A 22,212-nucleotide genomic window follows, 5' to 3' on the forward strand; every position below is an offset into this window, starting at 1 on the left:
CAACCTGTAACTGGAAAACCACATCTCTATGACAGCACTTCTCTTACTGTGTCCTAATTAGATACCTAAGAGCCTGAGTTTTCTGGCAAAGAGATCCTTGAAGTCAGGATGAATGTAAGGTTAATCTATGGAGAGGAATTTCCAAAGATTCATAATGTTCTAGTTACAATTTCTTACTACAATCACTTCTTTAAAACATGGATCCTAGTTTGTTTCCTTGCCATATCACCCAGCACCAGATAAGATTTTAACAGCTGTTCATTGCAATGTATTTCTGGGAAAGGCTTTTATTTTCCCCAATAACAATTTCTCAAGATTTCTCAGTCTTTAATATGTCAATATAAACTGTAACTTCACAAGAGGAACACAGTTCCAGGTGGTTCCCAAGTTTACTTGACCAAGTATTTGTTTTGAAAAGCACACCAAAGACCCGGGATCCCAGGGAACTGCTGGTTACATGTGGGCCTGAACTCCCTGCACACACACCTAATCTGTCACCGGGCTTCTCAATCATTACAGCAAAGCTGTTTCTTGTCGTCATTCCCCTTTTAACTTCACATTAGTCCAGTACCCTATACTGACACTGAATTACTGCAATGGTATTCTAATTTGTCTTCCCATGTCCTCCCCAGTTCTTGCTGGCAGGTGAATCTACCTCACAGCATCTTAACCTTTTGCACTCGGATGTCGAGTGTGACTCGACATTAAAATTACTCTTTGAATGTATCAAGAATTTGAAATATAAAAAAATCCAAATAAATAAGTTTGTATGAAAAGAAACTCCAGTTTTTTATTCTACTGCTGCGCTTTGTAAAATCTGGGGTATTTAAAAAATTAAATCCCGAGTAGAATAAAGGAATCAAGAAAAAAACAAGCGAGTGCAAAGGGTTAAATCCCCATCCTCCTGCTTCCTACACACATCAGGTGCTCAAGAGCCTTCAGGGCTTGCCCACCGCCTCTGGGTAAGGCCTTCATTACTTAACCAGTCACTAATGAAGGGTGTCCACGATCTGATCTCCCCTCACCCCTGCAATTTCACCTGTATCTACGGTCCACACCAGCCAGGCCAGCCTCGCTGGTCTATTCTGTAGGCCTCCAGGTATGTTTCTTTCTATACCTTTCTTCTTGGCTTGCTGCAGACCTGTCTTCCCTTCAAGGGCCAGCTCAGCCTCCTTCCTCCTCCATGAAATCCTTCCAGACTGGGCTGGGCCTCAGGGGACAAACACTCCTCTGATCAGCCCCACACAGTTCACAGGGTGCTGCAGTGGGAGAGCACCGCACTCAGACGCAGAAGTGCCTTCTAGTCCCAGCTCTGTCACCGACTACCTTGACCCAATTAGCCCTCAGAAACTGTTTGATCATTTATGAAAAGACAGCAAGATCTATTCTGCCTATTGCTCAAGATTGTTATGACAAAAAATACATGAAAGCATTTTGTAGACCCTAAAGTGCTAGAACAGTGTTTTTCTATTTATTCTTTTGACTAATATTAATCAATCTCCTAGTTCATAAGTTCTTTCCCTCAACTTGTTAGCATAAAAAAAGAATGGTTATTTATTCCACAAATATTTATTATAATCCTTCCATGTACAAGTAATTATGCTGAGCTGCTTGAAGAATATAATAATGTGTAAAACATATTCTTTTTTCTTTTTTTTTTTTTTTGAGACAGAGTCTTACTCTGTTGCCCGGGCTAGAGTGCCATGGCGGCAGCCTAGCTCACAGCAACCGCCAATTCCTGAGCTCAAGCAATCCTTCTGCCTTAGCCTCTCGAGTAGCTGGGACTACAGGCATGTGCCACCGTGCCCGGCTAATTTTTTCTATATATATTTAGTTGGCCAATTAATTTGTTTCTATTTTTAGTAAAGACGGGGTCTCTCTCTTGTTCAGGCTGGTTTCAAACTCCTGACCTTGAGCGATCCTCCTGCCTCAGCCTCCCAGAGTGCTGGGATTACAGGCGTGAGCCACCGTGCCTGGCCCATATTCTTGATCCAAAGGAATTTGTAATTTGTTAAGAGAAATAGAAAATATACAGATATAGTACATAAGAAAAAGTGATGTCAGAGATATAAATGGGATCACAAAACAGTAATGTAGAAGGTCTAATAATTAAGAAACTAAAGTGAATTTTAACTGAAACTGCTCACCTTATACTTAAACATTTTGAATTCAACATCCTTTGTCTTACCTTTAGTCTGGCTGATAAGCGTCCGAAGTTCCCAACTTCTTCGTGTTGACCCACTTGAATCACCTCTTGGATATGCTGGTTCTGCAAGAAGTATGTTTTTATATAAATTAAGATTTATGAAATAAATATGCTTGAGAACAAGCCTGAAATGGTGAATGGCAATGGTTACCATCCACCTCCCCTTTCTGGTGATTACCTTATAGTATATTTGATATGGATGTGAGAAACTATCTCTACAATTAATTTTAGAAAATTGCACCAAACTAAGAAGTTGTTAATGGGGTAACAGGATTTTAATTACATCAAACTTTCCACATGTAACAGAAAACAGAATACTTCATAGAAACTGGATTCCTTGGGGACCCCATTCAAGAGGCCGACTTCAGGACTGCAGCCCTGCTACCATAGAAGCGGTGACCCGATTCCTGGGCAAACACTCGCAAGGGCTGCGTTGCAAGAAAACTTCTGCATATGATCAACACACACAGCGTGCTTTGTATTTTTAAAGTGAACAAAGTCCTCAACAACAATGGAAATACCAGGAAGAATAACTTTTTTAAAAGCAAAGAAAGCAAACCTAGAAAATGCAAATACAGTTAAGAAGGGCAACTATATATAATAAAAAGCCAACATGTTTAGCATTAAACCTTCTCATAAAGCCCGGTTGCTTCTTATTCTTCATTCCTTTGGAAAGGAACGAATAAAGGAACCCTCATGAAGGCATTAACAACAGAAACCGGTGCACTGAGACAGATGAAGAGGCTGGTTTGGAATGCAGCTGAATCTTAAAACACTCACCATCTCGCTCCTCTGTGGGGCTTGAGTGACGACTCAAGGACCTAAACTGCAATTCAGCAGCTATGGAAGCCAACCGATCGTTTTCAGGGACACTGGAACCCCTGTTTTAATATTGTTAACAATTGAGCTATCAATTCAATGGAATTCCAAAAATCTGCGAGATTCTTCTAGAGCAGTGACTCTCAAATGGGGGTGATTTCCCTCCCAGGGAGGCACTATCTGGAGACACTTCTGACTGCCATGACTGGGAAGGTGCTACTGGCATCTAGTGGGCAAGGGACACTGCACAGGACAGCCCGAGAGTGAATGGAGAGCGCTGCCGCTAAGCACCCCTCTGGAGTCTGCCAGTTCTAGAGCCTGGAAGGAGAGCTCCGTTTCCACCTCTCCACAGCTCACACACGAGACTCGGGGCAACTGCCTGCTTAACACCTTATTTTACATTCAACGATAACAGAAATAAAGACAAAACACTGTATTCGTTACTGACATACATGGATAGCTCCATAATTTAAGCTCAGGATGAATAAAAATATATAAGCCAAATCTGGTTAATATTTAAAGTTACCATCAAATTTTATTTATGTATTTATTTCTATTTAAATTATTAAGATCATTACATGGTCCAAACGATTTCCAATCTCTTAACAAGAAAATGGAAGGGAATCTCTGATGATTTATCAAGCAGTGGCCAAGCAAAAGTGCAAAAGAGCAAGAAGCTTAATATATTAAAGTACAAAGTTAATTAGCTGCTTTTCCAGAACAAAGTTAAATGCTCAGCAACCAGAGTGAACCCATAAAGAGTAAAAACTAAAATTAAATAAGTGTTAAAATTATAATTCAAATAATCAAAGAACCCGAAATAAATATGGCATTAGTTTATTAAAAAGTCATTTAGTGTGTATTTTTAAATGAATGAGATAATGAAGTATGGTAGCATTTATGCTCTTTTTTATTACACACTGAATAGGTTGAAGGCAGCATGATCTATTGTAAAGACATTCACAAATGATGAAATATGCAATATTTTTTGTATTTCCCTAAACCCTCATCATAAAGTGCTAATACAGTACTTAAGTCTGAAGTGAGGAAGGACATTTCTACTGCCATGTAGTTCATCAAAAACTCAGCACTATTTGATAGAAAAACCACTAGTGTTGAAGTGAAAAACGTATTCCATTCCTAAGCAATACCAGAGATGAAAGGACCACAGAGAAGTCATTTAACCCCTCTATTCTCCTGATTTCTCACAGGAGAAATTAGCCAATTCCATGTCCTTCAGAGATTTTTTTGCAAGAATAAATGGCAAGAACGTATACTTGAGAAGTGATGCATTGGTAAATGTTTAACTAGTTGTGGGTTGAGATGGAGGGGTGGGTGGTAGAGTTTGCCAATGTCTATGGTGAAACAACTGGCTTGCAAGATTCCTGAAAAATTAACAGTCAGCTTTTTATGAGTCAGTAGGAGCCAACTCCAGCAAGCACACAACTGCAAAAATGTTTTTATAAACAACAGTAAGACAATGTAAGCCCAGAATATATATTTTCTAGGTCAAATAAAATCAATTGAAAGGGCCAAGTGAAACTGAATTTGAGTTAATACATCTCTAGGACAGGCAAGTCCTGCACACAGTGGGCTGTGGCACCCGTGTGGACAGTGGACATCACTGATGTCACCCTGCCTCCCCACAGCATATTGATAAACCCACAGCCGTGTTGAGACTCGGGCCCTTGCGTATGCACGGGGTGCCTCAGGGGCAGTGAACCGAATCGACCAGCGACTCCTGGGCCCACTATCCAGGCTCACCGTGAAGGTGCTGAGGCTCGAAGTCAGATCAAGTGTGTGCAAGGCCTGAATGCAGGAGGGGGTCTAACAACCTGCCCAGTCACCTATTCAAGTGGCTTTGCTTTTCTCTACCCACCACCACATACACAGTCAGTAAAAAAATGTGGATCCTCTGTGAAAAGATGGCCTTCAATATAGCATACTATGATGCTACTGAAATTCCTAAACATCAAGGATTGTCCAAGTATGCCCAAATTTAAGAGGAATATCTATGAAATGCTATTCATAACATACTAAAAAACTATTTATGTAAGGCGTAAGACTAAATTGCATGAAAAGGCCAACTGCAGGTATTTAATTCTTATACTAAAATACACTTAATGTATCACACTACTACTTATAAATGCCTTAAACCACAGTTCATTAACATTTTAAAAAGCGAGCAGTCACTTCCCATTGTCTAGTTCTGGAGTAATCTCTTGTGAAGATGGACACAACAAGTGTGGGAGCCAAGAGCCAGAGTCTGGTCAATTTTCTCAACTGTGTCTGCATTTTAGGCCAAAGCACTTCCCTTAAGTCTTTACTGCACGTATAAAAAAGGCAGTTCCAGTAGCCCCCACAGAGGGATACGAAAGTGTATGTGAAAATATTTGCCATGAGATGCTCGAAACATACAGAGTGTAAATGGAAATTTGTTCAATGTTGTTAATTTTTTTTAGTTGACTGCTTAAGCTGTCAAATACTTTGATATTTTTAGCTTATAAGCATTTATCACTAAAAATTAGGAATATTATTTTAACAAGTGAGAAGCCTGAAAGTTTACAGAAATTTTAGGCTGTTATTAAATAAGTCTAAAAACATTTCAGTCTATTTTAAAATCTAAAGCTAGATGTCATCTTCCTGCCACCTATCCTACTAATATTTTCTCCTAAGAACTGAACACAGAGCACTGAGTACCATCACAATTTTACCTTTTTTGATCAGATCACCCCCAACCAAATAGTCTTGACTACACTGCCTTCCTTATGGGAAGATGAGAATACTGACAGTATTTCTTCTACTAGATACAAGGTGAAATTAACAAAGATCAAAAGTCCTTTCTCCCTTAAGTATATAAGAACTTGATGAAATTCTCTGCCAAAAAACCAGATGGAAAAAACTACAAGACCCTCCTTACTTACACAGACTTAATGTAAGAGACTTAAATTTTTCTGGAGCTTGCCAAATGTCTGATAGTTCTCTCTAGCAAAGATCTATTCTCCATGAAATACAAATCCCATGCACTCATTTTACCATTCTTAAAAACTACTTCTAATCAACAATTATTCAAATTTAGGAAATCTGGTTAGAAAACCAATCTTCCAGAAAGAAAAAAAAAAAATCACCACCTAATGTTATTAACTAGACCATCTTTGAACTACCTGGTGACTCCTCAGGAAAGGCTCTGTTAGCCAAAATTCTCATGTCCCCCTCTACTGTGAGCCAGGTTCGTTCTTCTGATATCTTCTCCGTGGAGTTATTATCAGCAAAGGATCTGGCCATTTTGGCTAATATTAGCTCCAGAGAAATATTAACATCAGGCAAATGATCTATTTGTGCAGGTCAGTGCCAGAGCCCTGGGGCTGTGATAACCCAGCGAAGGCCCTGAGCACCCCTCATACCCCCCGGAAAGCAGCCCCCTTGGACCTTGCAACGCTCCCTAAGGCTCAGGTCCCTGTGGAAGAGCACGAGGGAGGCAGGGGACGTGATGCTGATGGAGTGAGACTACCTGGTATCATGGGCACTGCTGATGGGTTTGGGCGGCGCAGAGTCCCCGCCAGAAGGGCTGGGGCGACCAGCGGCGGCAGCGGCAGTGGCGGCAGCAGGGCCGCTGTGGCTCCGCGCATCCGAGGGCACGCTCCGGGTGCTGAGGGGAGGAGAAAAGGGCATGGACTTGCAATTAAAAATAAAATATGGCGAGGAAGTGAAAAATATTTAAAAATATAAAACACAAATTGTCCTTTGACTGACATTCAAGGCTAAGTGTAAAAAAGAAAATAACTAATTTCAAAGATTTTTAAAAAATAATTCTGGTCCTTACCTAGCAAGTACTGTCAAATAAAATTAACTTTTAAAAAGTGATTACAAAGGGGAGAGAGGATGCTCACTACCTCAAGATGCAGAAATGCCACCACATTCAAGGAAATTACTGTGAACATACTATAGTTTCTGAACTCATGGTAGTGTTTAAGTCGCTTCACAATTACGTATAAACACGAAAGTCAATACTGGAAAGGTTGTTCCAGTTTATTTCCACTTTTAAAGTGGTATTTAGTATTGTTTTTCAAATGTTTATTATGCTATGCACACTCAAATTTGCTTTCCTAATGTAATTTTTCAAAGAAAGAAAAGGAAAGAAGTACTCCAAAACCGGAAAGCATTTATTTAGTAGCTCAAGGTTATAAATAAGCTGAGAAATGAAGTTATCTTGAAAGGTAAGGTCTGTTTTAAATTTGCATGCCTTTTCTTTTGCAACTAAGGCTTCAAGATAACAAAAGAGCTTTTAAAAGTCTATGAACAAGAACAGAGAATGAATTTTTAGCTCTCAGAGCAAGCATCCAGTAGTTTCAAGAGTAAGAGCATGCACATCAGAGAAGACTGCATAAAGCAAATGACTAAATGAGCACCAAATACCTGAATCCCTCTGGAGCTGGAATAATTAGATGTGGGTTAGGAGGGTCACTGTGACATCGAGGTACCTTCACAGGACGGGGGCTGTTCCGATGAATGGCTGCCAGTGAAAATGGCAACAAATGCAACTTGTTAAAGTGGTCCCTAGAAAACTGTCAGACCAAGCAACTAATAAACATATAAATAGAATGCCACTTAATTTTGCTAGTGACCAAAAACAAGTTTATATAAATAAAAAATCATATTACATATACAAATGTCATGGAATATGTCACCTTTTAGAAGCTATATTGCACAAACCTTTCCCCATCAAAAACATTTTCTAAATCCTGTAGTGAAATGTACATAATGTATGCTAAACAAATGATTTAACCAATTTTATAGATAAATGAAAATGTGGCTTATTTGGCATATCCCTAATAAAAAGGAGTTCTTTATATTATCTACACTTTAAAATGATTTTATTCAGTACTGCGTTTAGGATTATTACCATTTTCTCAAGTACATGGAGTTTTATTTAATTCTTTTAATTTAATTCCTTTAATTCCTTTAAACCAAACCAGGCGAATGGGGCAAGATTATTTGGGTGATTTTTCTTTTCAGGGTATGTTTTCTTTTTTTCTTTTAAATATGCTGGTAGAAGGTAAATATGGATACAATTTTAAATGAACTTTAAAAACTAGATAAAATTTAAAACAATTTAAAACTAGAAATTTTATCTAGTGATTACAAAAATGCTGACAATTCCACTTTCCCAATATCTAAATGTAAATAGTAACGGATGACTTATATTTTGCATATTTCTCCCTAACATGTTTTTTGTGCTTAATTCAGCACAAATACTGGGAACTACAGAGTCAAAAATTACTATAAAATTTTCCCATGAAGATATAAAATAAAGACATTCTGTTTATTGGTGAACACTATAGAGATGTTTTTCATGGCCCAAACAAACAAAATCCCATCAAGAAATGGGCCGGGCACGGTGGCTCACGCCTATAATCCTAGCACTATGGGAGGCTGAGGCGGGCGGATTGCTCAAGGTCAGGAGTTCAAAACCAGCCAGAGCGAGACCCCGTCTCTACCATAAAAATAGAAAGAAATTAATTGGCCAACTAATATATATAATATAAAAATCAGCCGGGCATGGTGGCTCGTGCCTGTAGTCCCAGCTACTCGGGAGGCTGGGGCAGGAGGATCGCTTGAGCCCAGGAGTTTGAGGTTGCTGTGAGCTAGGCTGACGCAACAGCACTCACTCTAGCCTAGGCAAGAAAGCAAGACTCTGTCTCAAAAAAAAAAAAAAAGAAATGGTACATCCACCATGGTCACAATGTGGCTAACAAAGAGAATGATTTAGATCTATACCTGCTCACATGCTGAAAGTTCTACAATTGTCAGAGACGAAAAGCAAAAGATTAATATCCAAAATGACCCAATTTTTGTACAGTAAATGACAGGAACAAAAATCAACCCTTTATATGCTTGTGCGATTAAATGAGCAGAGAATAAGGTATGGTAGAAGGCATTTATGTCACTACATGAGTACACATAAAATACAGAAAGTTATATTCCAGATTATCATTTGTTACGAGCTTAGAGCAGAGGGAGAGGAAAAAGTAACAATAGCAACAAAATGACAGTTGATGTGGTCTCATTTTCATTAATTTCTCTTATGAAAAAAAGCACCACAAAACCAAATGATGATCCCTGTTGTATATAGAACACTAGAGTTAACAAAACATTATTACCTTATTTAATCCTCATCCAATTTTAAGCATTAAAACAGGAACCTCAATTTTGTTAAATGAGAAGCCCCAGGTCAACTGCTGATGGGCAATCTGAGTTCAATCCCACCATCCCACAGTGGCTGAGCGGACAAGACAACCTGAGCCTCCAGAGAGCACTATGAATTAACTGGCCCAGAGGCACAGAAGCTACTGACTCAAATGTCACCAGTGAGTAGTATCTCTAAATTATGGGAGCATTTTTCTTTCTAGTAATTTTTTTCTACATTGAAATTTTTTCTAAATGTACATCTTCCACATTTTTCAATATATTTTTTCTACAATTAAAATGGTTCCTCATGCAATATTTTAAAGAAATAATTTTTACTGAATCATTAATCATGTATTCTTACAGAAATATTTTAAGAGATCAGAAAATCAAAATCTATTCATAATATGCTTAAGCAAAATTTTGATAAGAATGCAGCATGCTTTATATAAAATACTCAAATAGTTTTATAAAAGATAACTTTCATTTTCATAACCTTTCATAGCCTTGAAAGGAAAAAGAGTTGTATTAACTGAGTGAATTTTAAAGATAAAAATACCAAAAATTAAAATGTTAATAAATGTTAACATTTATTAAAATGTTACTAAAAATGTTATTAAATTTTCTAATTTAGTAATTTAATTTTCTAATTTCTGGTAAATTACTAAATTTTACTAAACATAAAAATGTTACTAAATTTTCTGTAGCTAGCAAGTACCCTTTAAGAAATATAGTTGGCATTCAATAATTTATCATTTAATGAATTATTTTTTATAATTTAAATTGCATCAGATCTCACAGCTTTGTTTTATTTACAAACTATCTCAAGAATGGCATAACTAAAACAGCCTTTTCTTTATACATATTTTGGTCTTAAAACTTCATTATATTCTGTAAAACTGAACATTATTCAACATACATTGTAAAACTACATTAACTGTAATTGAAAATTGTAATTAATATATATTGTAGCATAACTTAACTTGATTTTTAAAAGTAAAACCAAATCAGAATTTACTGCAATTAGTGAGGAAACGGGTACTTAGAGAAGCTATGGAGAGAACAGATGGCCTCCCCTTCAAAATGTGAGGAAGGAGCAGCAGATAAACTATGTTCGCCCACCTACAGCAGGGTAGGCTCCTGCTACTTGCAAACAACTACCTCTTCCAGCCTGTCCTTCCCATAAGAAAAGATTTTTAAGGGAGAGAACAGAATGGTAATGTTGGTGTAGGAAAAAAAAACTGTGGTATAGGCCAGGTGTGGTGGCTCACGCCTATAATCCTAGCACTCTGGGAGGCCGAGGTGGGAGGATCGCTCAAGGTCAGGAGTTCGAAACCAGCCTGAGCGAGAGTGAGACCCCCGTCTCTACTAAAAATAGAAAGAAATTAATTGGCCAAATAAAAATATATTAAAAAATTAGCCAGGCATGGTGGCACATGCCTGTAATCCCAGCTACTCGGGAGGCTGAGGCAGAAGGATCGCTTAAGCCCAGCAGTTGGAGGTTGCTGTGAGCTAGGCTGATGCCACCACACTCTGGCCCAGGCAACAGAGTGAGACTCTGTCTCAAAAACAAAAACAAAAAAAGTGTAGTTTAACACTGCTGGCTAGTATGGAATAACTCATGCTGGCATTTTAATCTTCCTGTCAGGTTTAGAAAGATTACTGTGGAGTTCTCTATATATGCATAAACCTCATTTCTGTCACTTTCAATGTCATTTTCCTGAATAGTTTTAAAACACCTCTTACACCATTTTAAATGACTACAACCACAAGATCAGTATGTTCCAGGAGAAATGCTGTAACAGCCATCTTACCAAGGTACAAACCTGTAACAGGACTGTGCGGTTTTCCTATGACATGGCCAATGCATTCATTCATTAAGGCTTGTAAACTCTAGAAACCAAAGGAAAATGGCAGTGGAGAAGAGAAAGAATGTATACTCTCTTAATTATACTAGTAACACAAATCAGGTTTTCAGTATATTTTTAAAAAGATGCTGCCCTAAGTAAATATTTTCAAAGCTATGCTAAAAGAAAATAGGTATAAACATAAATTAAACAGCAACTGTATATAATTTAAAATAATATAGCACATAATTCCATTTGTATAAATAAAAGCAAATTAGCAATTTCCTACAATGCAATAATGGGCATAAGCAAAGAACTTCTCATGTAATCATCTCTACTACTGGGACAATAAAATGAATGAATGAACATTTTGAACTACATCTTTTTGATCTGATAGAATTTATCAGACTAACAGTGATAATATTTAACACTGGCATTATGCTCTCAAATGAGGCACAATGAAGTGAAATAGCTAATCCTTGTTCTCTTCATGAAACTGCCAAAAAGCAATAACTACAATGGCAATTTATAAAATACAAAACATACATTTAAGAGATGCCAGGGTTTACAAACAACTAGACATTGACTTAGAACACTACTGTTACAAAAAGAAAAGCACTGAATATCTTACTATGCCATTATCATTACATTACATTTACATTACGTACATACATACAATTACGTTACATTACAATTACAGCATTATCATTACAATTACTATTTAATAAAAAAAATTAAGAACCACTATTATATATAAGACATACACAACCAGGAAATAGAGAGTGATCAACCTGTTTGTTATTAAATGAAAAAAACTTTAGAATATTCCATACCAAGAAGTCATCTTCTGGTAAAGCTGAAATAAAAGCAGGTTCAATTGCTTGTAGAAAATCAAATCCTTGAGTTGCCCACCTATTAAGTGAAAAAGTTCAATAATCACAAAACAACCAAGAAAATGCAACAGCAGTTCTCGACTATGTATAACTGGAAAATTATTACCTAGAACAAAACATATTTTTCTATCTGTATATAAATGAGAGTCTCAATTGAGTTAAGAAAGTTTATAGTGTGACATTTTAGGAAAGAAGGATAAGGATTTTTTTAAAATTCAACTTGATTTTTAAGCAAATGGGAAGCATGGAAGATTTTAGATGAAATCGGTGCCATTTGTAATTCAACAATTATTTGAGCTATGTAAGATAAAGTTCCTATTTGTAGTCACAGATGTAACAAATGTGTATTTTCTCTAACTTGGAGTAATGGCTTAATGGCTTTTAAAAAGTGCCCCATAATGTCCCTCCATTATAAACTACAGAACACCCAGCTACTTTTCACACAGTCGTGCTACTTTAATAACTCTGTTTACTCAGTGGAACTACTCTTGAGCCTCATGGATGATTCACACACTTCCCCCTGCAAATTCCAAAATGGTTTAATAGACAAACTGGTTACCAAATTGTATCCCATTTATACCAAGTCCTAGATTTCACGAAGGAAGAAAAAATTAAGCCATCAGGAAGACTTGTCCAGGGAGAATGTGAACTCCCTTAAAGATAACTCAGTTTGGAACAAATTATTTAATAAATTTTTTTCCAAGAGTTACGGGTTTTTGATGTATATATTTTCATGCAAAAAGCCATTCACCAAAGAGTTTAGAATGCTCCCTTTTGTGTCATCTGCTCAAAAATCCCACATAACATGCAGGAACAAAGTACTGCCAACCCCACATGACTCATTCAGGAAGTATCCTACTTGGTTATTACCTGGGTCTTGTACCTCTACCACTCTCACATTTAGTCAGGACATAATTCATCCATTTCCGGGCGAAGCTTATGTATTTGTCTCCTATCTTCTGCCTAAACTCTCCAGACATCAAACGAACAACTTCTTTATGATACTGTAAGAAGATTTCATGTATATCAAAATTAAAAAGAAAACAACCATTATAGTAATACCCACACACTATAATGCATGTCTAAAATGTCATTTTCTAAGAACAAAAAGTGAAGCACAATTAAAAGTAAATATTAAGATTTATATTAATACATTTCAACAGTATGAACAATTTAAGTAGTGTCCCCAAATGCAGTTTCATAAATGTTCTACTCCTAAGTTTAAATTAAGAATGTACTTTTACGATATTAAATATCTCTTAAAGTTTTAAGATGTAAGTAGGTAACTGTTAGCACAAAATAAAACATGGTCAACTGACAGTTAAAAAGTAAACTAACACTCTGATATTCAGCAGCGGTATAAGATGACATTCTTGACTAAGCTGCGATTACAATAAATATCAATCAGATTTACTGTAAAAGATTCATAATACTTTCTGTAGGTAAGTTACAGCTATTACTAAACTGTACCACGTTTCCTCTTATTTTGAACTTACCTCGAACCCAAAATTGTATGCCTGAATCATTGCTTCTCGATAGTACTGTTGCAATGTGACAGATTCAGATTCATCAACTTCGGCATCAAATTCTGATGTGAACATGTGGTCCACTCGGTCAATGGCATTGCTTATTCTGTTGCATAGCTCTAATGCATCATTCTAAAGAGTGCCAAACCATGATTAATCCAAAATGAAGCAAATCACACAATACTTATTGCATTTTAAAGACTTTTACCATTGTAATACATTTTAGCCACATTTAATTATCAAAAGGAATGACCGAATATAGAGGAAATGACATTATTTTCATTTTTATTTGTATTAGACATTCTTTAACATCTTATGAAATACAAGAGATCAAATCCATTTGAATGAAATGATACTGTCTAATTCTAATCTGGTCTTGGAATAGATGCTTATGTCTTCAGTATTTCTGCATATTAACCACCTGTTGCTTTTCTTCTCCAGATGGTAGCTCAAGCATAAGTATGGTTTCAATCTCACAGAGTGAAAAAGCTCATGTTTCTAAATGGCCTCCACAATATCATCAAATCACACTATCCTCCTTATTCTGTGGGTACTCTCTCACCCAGGGTTTCTCAACTGATTTTGCCCCCTTCTATGTCTGGAGACCTAGTCTCGAGATATTTTTGATTGTCAAAACTTGGAAGAAAGGTAGAATCTAATGGCATCTGGTGCCAGGCAGAGGCCAGAGATGCCGCTAAACATCACTTGATGCACAGGACAGAACCACAACAAAGAATTACTGGCCCAAATGTCGTCCACAGCGCTGAGGCTGAGAAGCCCTGCCTCGGCTCCAGCTTTCGTTACCTCTCTCAAGAACACCACAGTAGCTCTAAATCGGCCTGCCCTTTCCACAGCCCTTAATCACATGCGTGCACACACAGTCTCCATCAAGCAATACTCTACATATTGTTATAAAACATTCTTCCAAAATCTTCAACTCCCTGAGGCTTAAAAAATAAAACCTGACATCTCTCAACAATCTTTTTTTTTTTTTGCCCACCTTATTTTACCAGTTTTATCTCGTACTGCTTTCCATTATATATATCAAGACTCAGCCAAATTAGACTATGTGATATTCAGTGAGCACACCCATACTCTGGATCCACGGACATCAACGCCCAAATGTTCCTTTTGTTAGTTCTTTCTCAATATGCATCTTTTGACCCTCCCAAACTGAAATGTTACTATGGTACAATTCTCACAGGCTATCAGGAGGCTCTGATTTCTCTGTCCTCTGTACTTTAGTGTGACAATTCTGGGGATTAGGGCTATAAATTCCATAACCTCAACAATAGTCAATATTTTACATAATCTTGCACTCTCCAGAGTTAAGTCCCCTGCCCTGGTAATAGGGTAGGATTACAATCTATAACCAAGATAAGACAAAAATTTAGGTAATAAATGTTTATAGATAAGTTAGACAAATCAGAATGAAAAAGAAAAACAAATGTTTATCAAATGACTTATAATTTCAGAAAGTGCTGTTTTTGTGACTGAGAAGACATAATTTATGGCCTGTGGAAAAGTGTGGATGAGATAGAGACTGATAAATGGCAAACAAAACAGAAAGTAGTGAAAACAAAAATAATGGGGAAGGCAGGCAGGGCTCTGACTTGTCACAAACTTTGAAAAGCCTTTGTGCCTGCCTACAGCTGTTTTTTCCCCAGTATAGATAATTTGGCTGAATTGTTAAAATAACAAATCTTCTTTCAGATTACACATTACTAATATGACATACCTCTGGCAACTGCTAAAGGAGAAAGAAATTTACACTGGAAATGAAGAGACCTAAATTCCAATCTCAGTGTTGCTATTAACCAGCCATGTGACCATTATGAAGTCACATAACTGATCAATTTTCTAACTTCTCCAAATCTAAATTTCTACAGTTCAAAGAAAGATCCAGGAATTTTTAGTTTAGACATGAAAAAACTTGTACTGGGGAGAAGGAGCATGGGGAGAGCAATTTAAGAGCTCAAGTTCCTTGAAAGACACTACATTACACACATCACAACACCCTGATTCTTCCACAGCATTAATCCCAAGGGAAGTGATTCGCTAAGGCAGAGGGAACAGTGCAATACCTTTAGCTGCTGCAAAGCTTTGGCAATGACTGGCTGACTGGACGTCTGCTCTTGGCACAGAGTCATAAGCCCCTCAATGGACTGCTGGAAAGCTTTTCTCTGAATGGTGAGATGGGCAGACTGCATGACAACCAGTAAAAGATTATCCACCTGGGAGGAAAATCAAATACAGGGCATAAAAACAGACCCAGTTACTATTTTCCCATTCCAGCCCAACGCCCAATCCAAAAATACCGCCAGTGTCTGGGCTAGTGGGCCAACAACCATCTGGTCAGAAAGTCATTTTCAAGCAAAGCCGCTCCCACAGGGCAACAAGTGCAGTGGGCACTGACCTCTAGGATCTTCAGCACAGTGGGGAAGAGTCCCACAGGACAGTGTGGGAATGACATCTCTGAAATATCCTAGAACTCCAAGTAGTGCAATGCTGGTGGTACAGTGTGAGAGAGTGGTGTATGTGGGTGTGTGTTGGTGTGCACGTGGGTATGTTGGAGCAGCAAGTGAAGAAGGAAAAGTCAGGAATAAGAGGAGAACCAAATGAAGGCCCTTGTATGAAACATTAAGAAATCAAGACTTTTATTACTTTTATTCTTTAAGAGATAGAGTGTCACTGCAGAATTTTGAGAAGATCTGTGATGTGGTTAGATGTATATGTTACAAAAACAAATCCAGAATTGGAGGGAGAAAGGGTGAGGCACGAAGCAGTGAAACTGGAAGTAAGAAACTGCAACAGTCCAGGGAAGGGATGGTGAAGTTCCGACAGTGGCAGTGCTCTGGGGATGCAGGGAAAGAGTCGTTTACCGGAAATGTTTCTGGCCTGCCAGGGCTCATGGTTAACTGGAAGGGCGGGAGGTTGAACAGATATTAACCATCACATTTCTGGTTTAAACAAGTGTGTGGACACAGCACGATTCACTGAGACAGGGAATGTAAGAGCAGATTTGTTGGGGTAGAGAGAGACAGTAGGCCAGTGTGCTCACGAGATACATGGGCACGTTCACCATCACTGCCCCAAAGCTGAACACAAGCAACATGAAGAGGCTTTTCACAGTTTTAATTAACAAGTTACATAAATTCTTTTGGATCACAGCTCTACAGAGCTAACTACATGACTGAGCTAAGGAACGGTATAAATAAAAGAGATGATTTCAAATATTCCAGTATAATTTAATATACTTAACAGAATTTGATAGACCACTTTGGTACAAATTATGCTGCAAAATTACCTATTAAAACATTGAGACACATTTTGGGTAAGTATATACTTGAGATTACTTGGGAAGTTAATCAATCATTTATGAGCTGCTAGCAATCCACTTTTCCTAAAAGTATTTTAAGTAAGTAATACAGCTGAAAGGTTGGGGTGGGGAGAGCCGGGGTGGGAACGGGAGTGGACGTACCTGCATGTTTCTCAGGGTGTCAACAGTCTCCACCTGAGGCACAATTTTGACAGGCTGTGCTTCCCACGTGGCCCAGCTATCCTCTGAATCACGGGCTCGATCACTCTGCTTGGTTAGAAGTAGGTACGCATCGATGAACACGTCATCTGACTCTTTTGAACAGTCCTTTCCTGCAGCTGCATTGAGTAACTGCAAAATAATATTCTTCTCCTCAGCAAGAGTGTCTGGAACAAACATTTGCAAGTTTTCCAACCCAGGAATTTGTACCTAGAAAAGACAAAATCCAAAATCTTAAATTAAGGAACAGTGCACATTAGAGAAATACATTATTTAAGAAAACAAACTACAAAAAGACAAGCAGGTTTGAGAAAAGAGATGTGGGAAAGGCATGAATCAGAGCAGTGAGGAGAACTGCGGGCAGCTCAGTTCAGTGTGACCAAGCGAGAGAGAGGCCCTTATGGAGTCTCTCCCATGATAGGGCATCCCAGTAGCCGTTTAATTCTCAACAACAAAGAAAATTCTCTTTGAGGGAGGGAAGTTAGTCTGAAATAACCTCAATCAATGCTAGTTTGTAATGCTTATAGAAAGTCACCTGACTTGGAAAAAGGCAAAAAATGTTAACACAGATTCACTTGTTATTCTAGGGCAGGGTGGGGGTGATCATAAAGACTTTCTTAAAAATCATGCTAACAAGCAGTACACATGATGATATTGTGCAGGTCATGTATCTCACCCTAGGTATTTGAGTGGGGTAAAACTGTGGACTTGGAACAAAATTTCCAGTGATGACCTCATACACAGATTCTAAAGGTGCCAAAATCTCAAACTTTAAAAGGGAGTAAAGATGATGGTTGCTCAAAAAGTGGCTCTAATGATGAACTAGAGACTGATGTCAAAGATTCATTATAAAACCTCCAAATTGCCTCAGGAAGTATGAGGGTATGAAACAAAACCATTATCTAAAATCAATATTACCTTTTTGTATACATTATGTTAAATATATATGTGCAGCTAAATTAATAAATTAAACAGTATGAGTAAATATTTGATTACTTGTCTGCATTCTTAAGCCAAGTTAAGAAGTATGAAAAAGTTCATTCTTTCAATTATTTCACTGGGAATTATGTGACAATCTTACAGCTGGGGTAAATGTATAGTCCCTAAAGCTTAAAATATTTGCTATCTGGACATTTAAGAAAAAATTTGCCTGTTTTAGAATAAAGTAGAAAAGGCGAAATATTTCAGTTATACCACCTAAAATACTTACCTTAACATACTGTTTTGATTTCAGAACTTCCAGGAGATCTCTAACTGGGGCTGAAAGTATGAATTCTGCTGCTATTTCCAGGTCCTAGGATGACAGTTACAAAGAAACTTCTTTAGGGTTAGCTTTCTTAAAAAATAAGATAAAAGAAAAATAAGAAAAGATAATAATTAATCAGGGTTGTAAACTCACCTTTCTCAACATTTTAGCAAATCCTAGTGCTTTCGAGGCTCTTTCTCTGGCTTCATGAAAGAGCTCCTTCAGTGCTCGGCTGATCTCTATAACAGACCTCCTGTCAAGAGGATTGAAGTCCAGTTAGAACACATTAGGGAATACCCCAGGGGTACAAGAGGCATTTAACAATAAAGATAAAGCAAATTCCAAATCACAGTTATAAACACAGACTGCAGGTTTTTTGCTAACAAGCAATTATTAGGCATGTATTCAAAATATTCAGAAGCTTGCTCCTGAGAGTTTTGCAGAAAATACTTCTATCCTTTAAATGTAAGTAGGGCACATTTAATAACCTTCAAATAAAAGGAAGCTCAATTTTCTAAAGATTTCATTACAATAATTTCTTGGAGTTTGAGATAAGTTCTTGACCTCCAGCTCATAGAATCTAATTTAAAACAAATGCATACAGTACAGTCTGGTAAATATTTAACAACTGGTTCCCCCCAAAATATTGTCTTATGTGGTACATGCCAATTTCTCTGGTGTAAATACTCCCACCACAACTGATTTCAAGGTAGCAGTATGACATCACAGAACAACGACTTGGGAAAAGATGTGTACAGTCAACTCCCTCTCACCAGGACTGTTGGCTCCAGCATCTGCTGTGAAAAACCCCCCTTTTGACCCATCCTGAGTAAACAATTAGAGCATCATAAGAACCATTCTCTAGTTCATTATCTTAATTCTTGCATTCTCATTTGTATTTTAAAACCACCATGCTAGCTCTTAAAACTGCAAGACCTACAAACTGATTCATTCAAATTCTCAGTAATTCATTATTTTCCCAGGTAAGAATCTACGTGGGGACTTTTCTTTAACCCTGGCATAAAAACAAATGTATTTTTAATCAACCTTGGATGGTGAGAAAATATTTTAACTCTGGACAAGTCAGTTCTACTTGTGCATTTACTAAGGTTGAATCATAAGACATTGCTGATTATATATCCACGAGTGGCTACATGGCTGATACATATGCCACAAAAAAATAGCAATTTCAACATAAATATTATGTATATAGAAGTGGAGAACATTAACAAGTAAGTAAGCCATGGTTTCATAAAGTTCAATAGAAGGAATAAGCTAAGTATAAAAACAAAAATATAAATGTATCAAATATCATTCAAATATATTAATGGACCACTACACAAGTTTTAAAGGATAGAAACATAATCTTAAAGACATCCCAGAAAATGTAGATGAAAAAAATTCTATTCATTTTTAGTCAATTTTATCCCTTTCTCTAAAGGCACTATTTTTATTATGCTTAATAAATTCTAAGTTCACTTTCAAAAATAATTTCACATAAAACCGTAACTAAGAGGTCATATGAAAAGACAAGAAGTAATAAATCCTTTTAGGTCTACTGCCCAAACTCTTCCAGTCCTACACAATTAGGTCTGAACAAGGTCTGGTAAATATTTAACTGGTTCCCCCCAAAATATTGTCATTCGAGGCTCATCACCAAGGGTAACACTACATGAGATAAGAAATGGAAGAGGAAAGAAAGTACAACTCCAACCTTATTTCATCTGAAGCACTGCTATCATCAGCACTGGTCCAAAATTCAGCACAGCTCTCCTGTAAGCCAAATTCTAGAAAACTTCCTGTAGATTTCAGCAGCATTCCTGCAATGTCACTAAGGGAACAAAAATAACAAAAATAAAACAGAGAAGAAAAATTGTCCTCACTCATATCCTAAGTCTTGCATGAGGAACTGAAAAGCTCAGCTACTGCTTCAATACTTTAAAAATCAATGAGAATTTTCTTTTCTAATATAAAACCATGATTAATGCGAAAAAGGAGACATTTGGATTATGGGAGGTATGTAACTTTGTTCTATTACCACATATTTCATGAAAATCCTAAATTGTATTCATGGTAGCTACATGATTATCATACAAATGTTATTTCAATATTAAATGTTCAAAATGGTCTTAAATAAATGACAGGATAGGAAAAAAAGAGAATTTCTTAAAAACAACTATTTTAAAAAATTTCCCTCACATTAGCTTTTTATAGTCAGTAAACAAGAAATACCATGTAGCTGATCCTTCTCACTGAATACACAATTCTAAATACTAGTGCTAAAATGTACACCCAGGTGTATAAAATAAATCTAAATGAGTGCAGTAAAAATCCAATAAAAGTTTATTCACCTCCATGACGTGCAAGGAAAAGACCTATGATCTAGTAAAAGAGCAGGTAAGTATTAATATATAACCAGGATCAGAGGTGGTAGAAGGAAAGTGCTAGGGTTGTTGTCTGAGGAGAAAGATCAAACCCGGCTGAAGGCACAGGCTCGTAGCCAGAAAGCCCTGTAATGGGCCTGTAGGCAAACGCAGAATTTTAACAGACAGAATAGGGAGAAGAGGGGATCTGTCGGGAATAAAATGAAGGAGGGGGAAAGAAAGTCCAGGAAGAACAATAAATACAATTAAAAGGAATAAAGATACGTCAAGCAAGTGGCATGTCTGTGAAAAGAACCTGTCCAATCTAAACGGAGTGGAGGCTGTTTATGCCACAAAGGGGAGGTGAGGCGAGGCAGGGAGAGTAAGCTGGAGCCATGCTAGGGAAGGCCTTGAGTGCCTGCTAATTTGTGTGATACCTGAGCGGGAAAGGGACCTGATTAGAAACACGCTTTTAAGAAGAAGACTATACAAGCATATCCAGGATGGACTTACTCAACAAATATTGGGTGTCCATAATGTACTAAGCAGCAGTGAACAAAAGAGACAAAAGCCCTCTAGTGAACGGAGAAGAACAATAAATACAACAAAAAAGGAAAGTATATTTTACTTCAGATATCAGTAAGTGCTATGGAGAGAAAAAATAGGGGGAAAAAACTCAAGAGTACTTGCGGGTAGGAATTTCAACTTTAAATATAGTGAGAAGGTAACATTTGGACAAAGACCTGAAGGAAGCGGGGAAATGAATCATGCAAATAACTAGGACGAGCAGGCCACGTAGAGGGACCTGCACGTGCAGAGGGCTTGCGGCGGGAACGTGCCCAGCCCGCGAGAAACAGTAAGGAAACCGCTGTGGCTGTGGAGCGAGCACAGCAGAGTCTGGCAGAACAGAGACTTAATGAGAAGTCAGACGTCCCAGGCCTTACCAGCCACCGTTTAGGCACTCTCACTTTATACTGAGTAACACGGGGAGCAGCTGGAGTATTGAGAGGAGAAAATGGTCTGACATACATTTTTAAAAGATCACTCTGGCTACGATGCTGAGAATAAACTGCAGGAGATTCCGGGCAGAAGCAGGGAGACTGCCCGGAGCGCCACGGTGATGATATGCGTGAGCAGACACCCTCGGAAGAGTGGTAGCGTGCCGTGCTCGGCGGGCACAGGGCAGATTCTGGATGCACCCTGAAGGGAGCGCCGAAAGGAGCTGAGTAGTGGGTGTGACAAAGAAAGAAGTCAGGGTTGATTTCAACACTGATTGAACTGAGAGAAACAGTATACAAAGCAGAAGCTACTGTTCTCACACAACAGATAAAATGCAACGGCGTCCAAAACTAGAAGCGAGCAGTCCGCAAGGTGCAGTGAAAAAGCCCTGGCAGCTTCTCAGAATGAGGATCACGAAGGCCAAGGCCAGGGACTGCGTGCTAGGGAACTTGGAGGAAGAGCAAAAGATAAAAACGCAGAGATTGATGGGAGCAAGTAGGGGTACAGTAAAATTACTGACATGAATTTGTAGTGAAACTCAACAACAACCTTTAAAAAGCATTCTTCAACAAAGCTCAACAGGCTGGAA

General features: G+C 37.8%; 1 protein-coding gene across 5 annotated transcripts in view; it reads right to left on the reverse strand.

Moving 5' to 3' along the window:
- The window catches only part of MAP3K4 (mitogen-activated protein kinase kinase kinase 4), a 114,881-nt gene that overhangs the window by 16,017 nt on the left and 76,652 nt on the right, over positions 1–22,212 (reverse strand). For 2 of the 5 annotated variants that reach the window (XR_012919240.1, XM_012759640.3), the window contains exons 7-19: positions 19,976–20,092; positions 18,415–18,514; positions 18,226–18,309; positions 16,959–17,225; positions 15,562–15,711; positions 13,448–13,609; positions 12,822–12,955; positions 11,892–11,970; positions 11,026–11,104; positions 7,442–7,538; positions 6,537–6,674; positions 2,987–3,087; positions 2,189–2,269 (exon numbers count right to left, since the gene is read on the reverse strand). Coding sequence is in view for 4 of the 5 variants with exons in the window: in XM_012759640.3 (XP_012615094.3) it covers positions 2,189–2,269; positions 2,987–3,087; positions 6,537–6,674; positions 7,442–7,538; positions 11,026–11,104; positions 11,892–11,970; positions 12,822–12,955; positions 13,448–13,609; positions 15,562–15,711; positions 16,959–17,225; positions 18,226–18,309; positions 18,415–18,514; positions 19,976–20,092 (1,589 nt within the window). In the remaining variant the exon portion in view is untranslated. The remainder of the gene's footprint in view (positions 1–2,188; positions 2,270–2,986; positions 3,088–6,536; positions 6,675–7,441; positions 7,539–11,025; positions 11,105–11,891; positions 11,971–12,821; positions 12,956–13,447; positions 13,610–15,561; positions 15,712–16,958; positions 17,226–18,225; positions 18,310–18,414; positions 18,515–19,975; positions 20,093–22,212) is intronic. The other 3 variants (XM_012759641.3, XM_012759644.3, XM_012759643.3) reach the window with 3 other exon arrangements.

The sequence above is a fragment of the Microcebus murinus genome, chromosome 5, assembly GCF_040939455.1.
Source record: "Microcebus murinus isolate Inina chromosome 5, M.murinus_Inina_mat1.0, whole genome shotgun sequence".
Lineage (NCBI taxonomy): Eukaryota > Metazoa > Chordata > Mammalia > Primates > Cheirogaleidae > Microcebus > Microcebus murinus.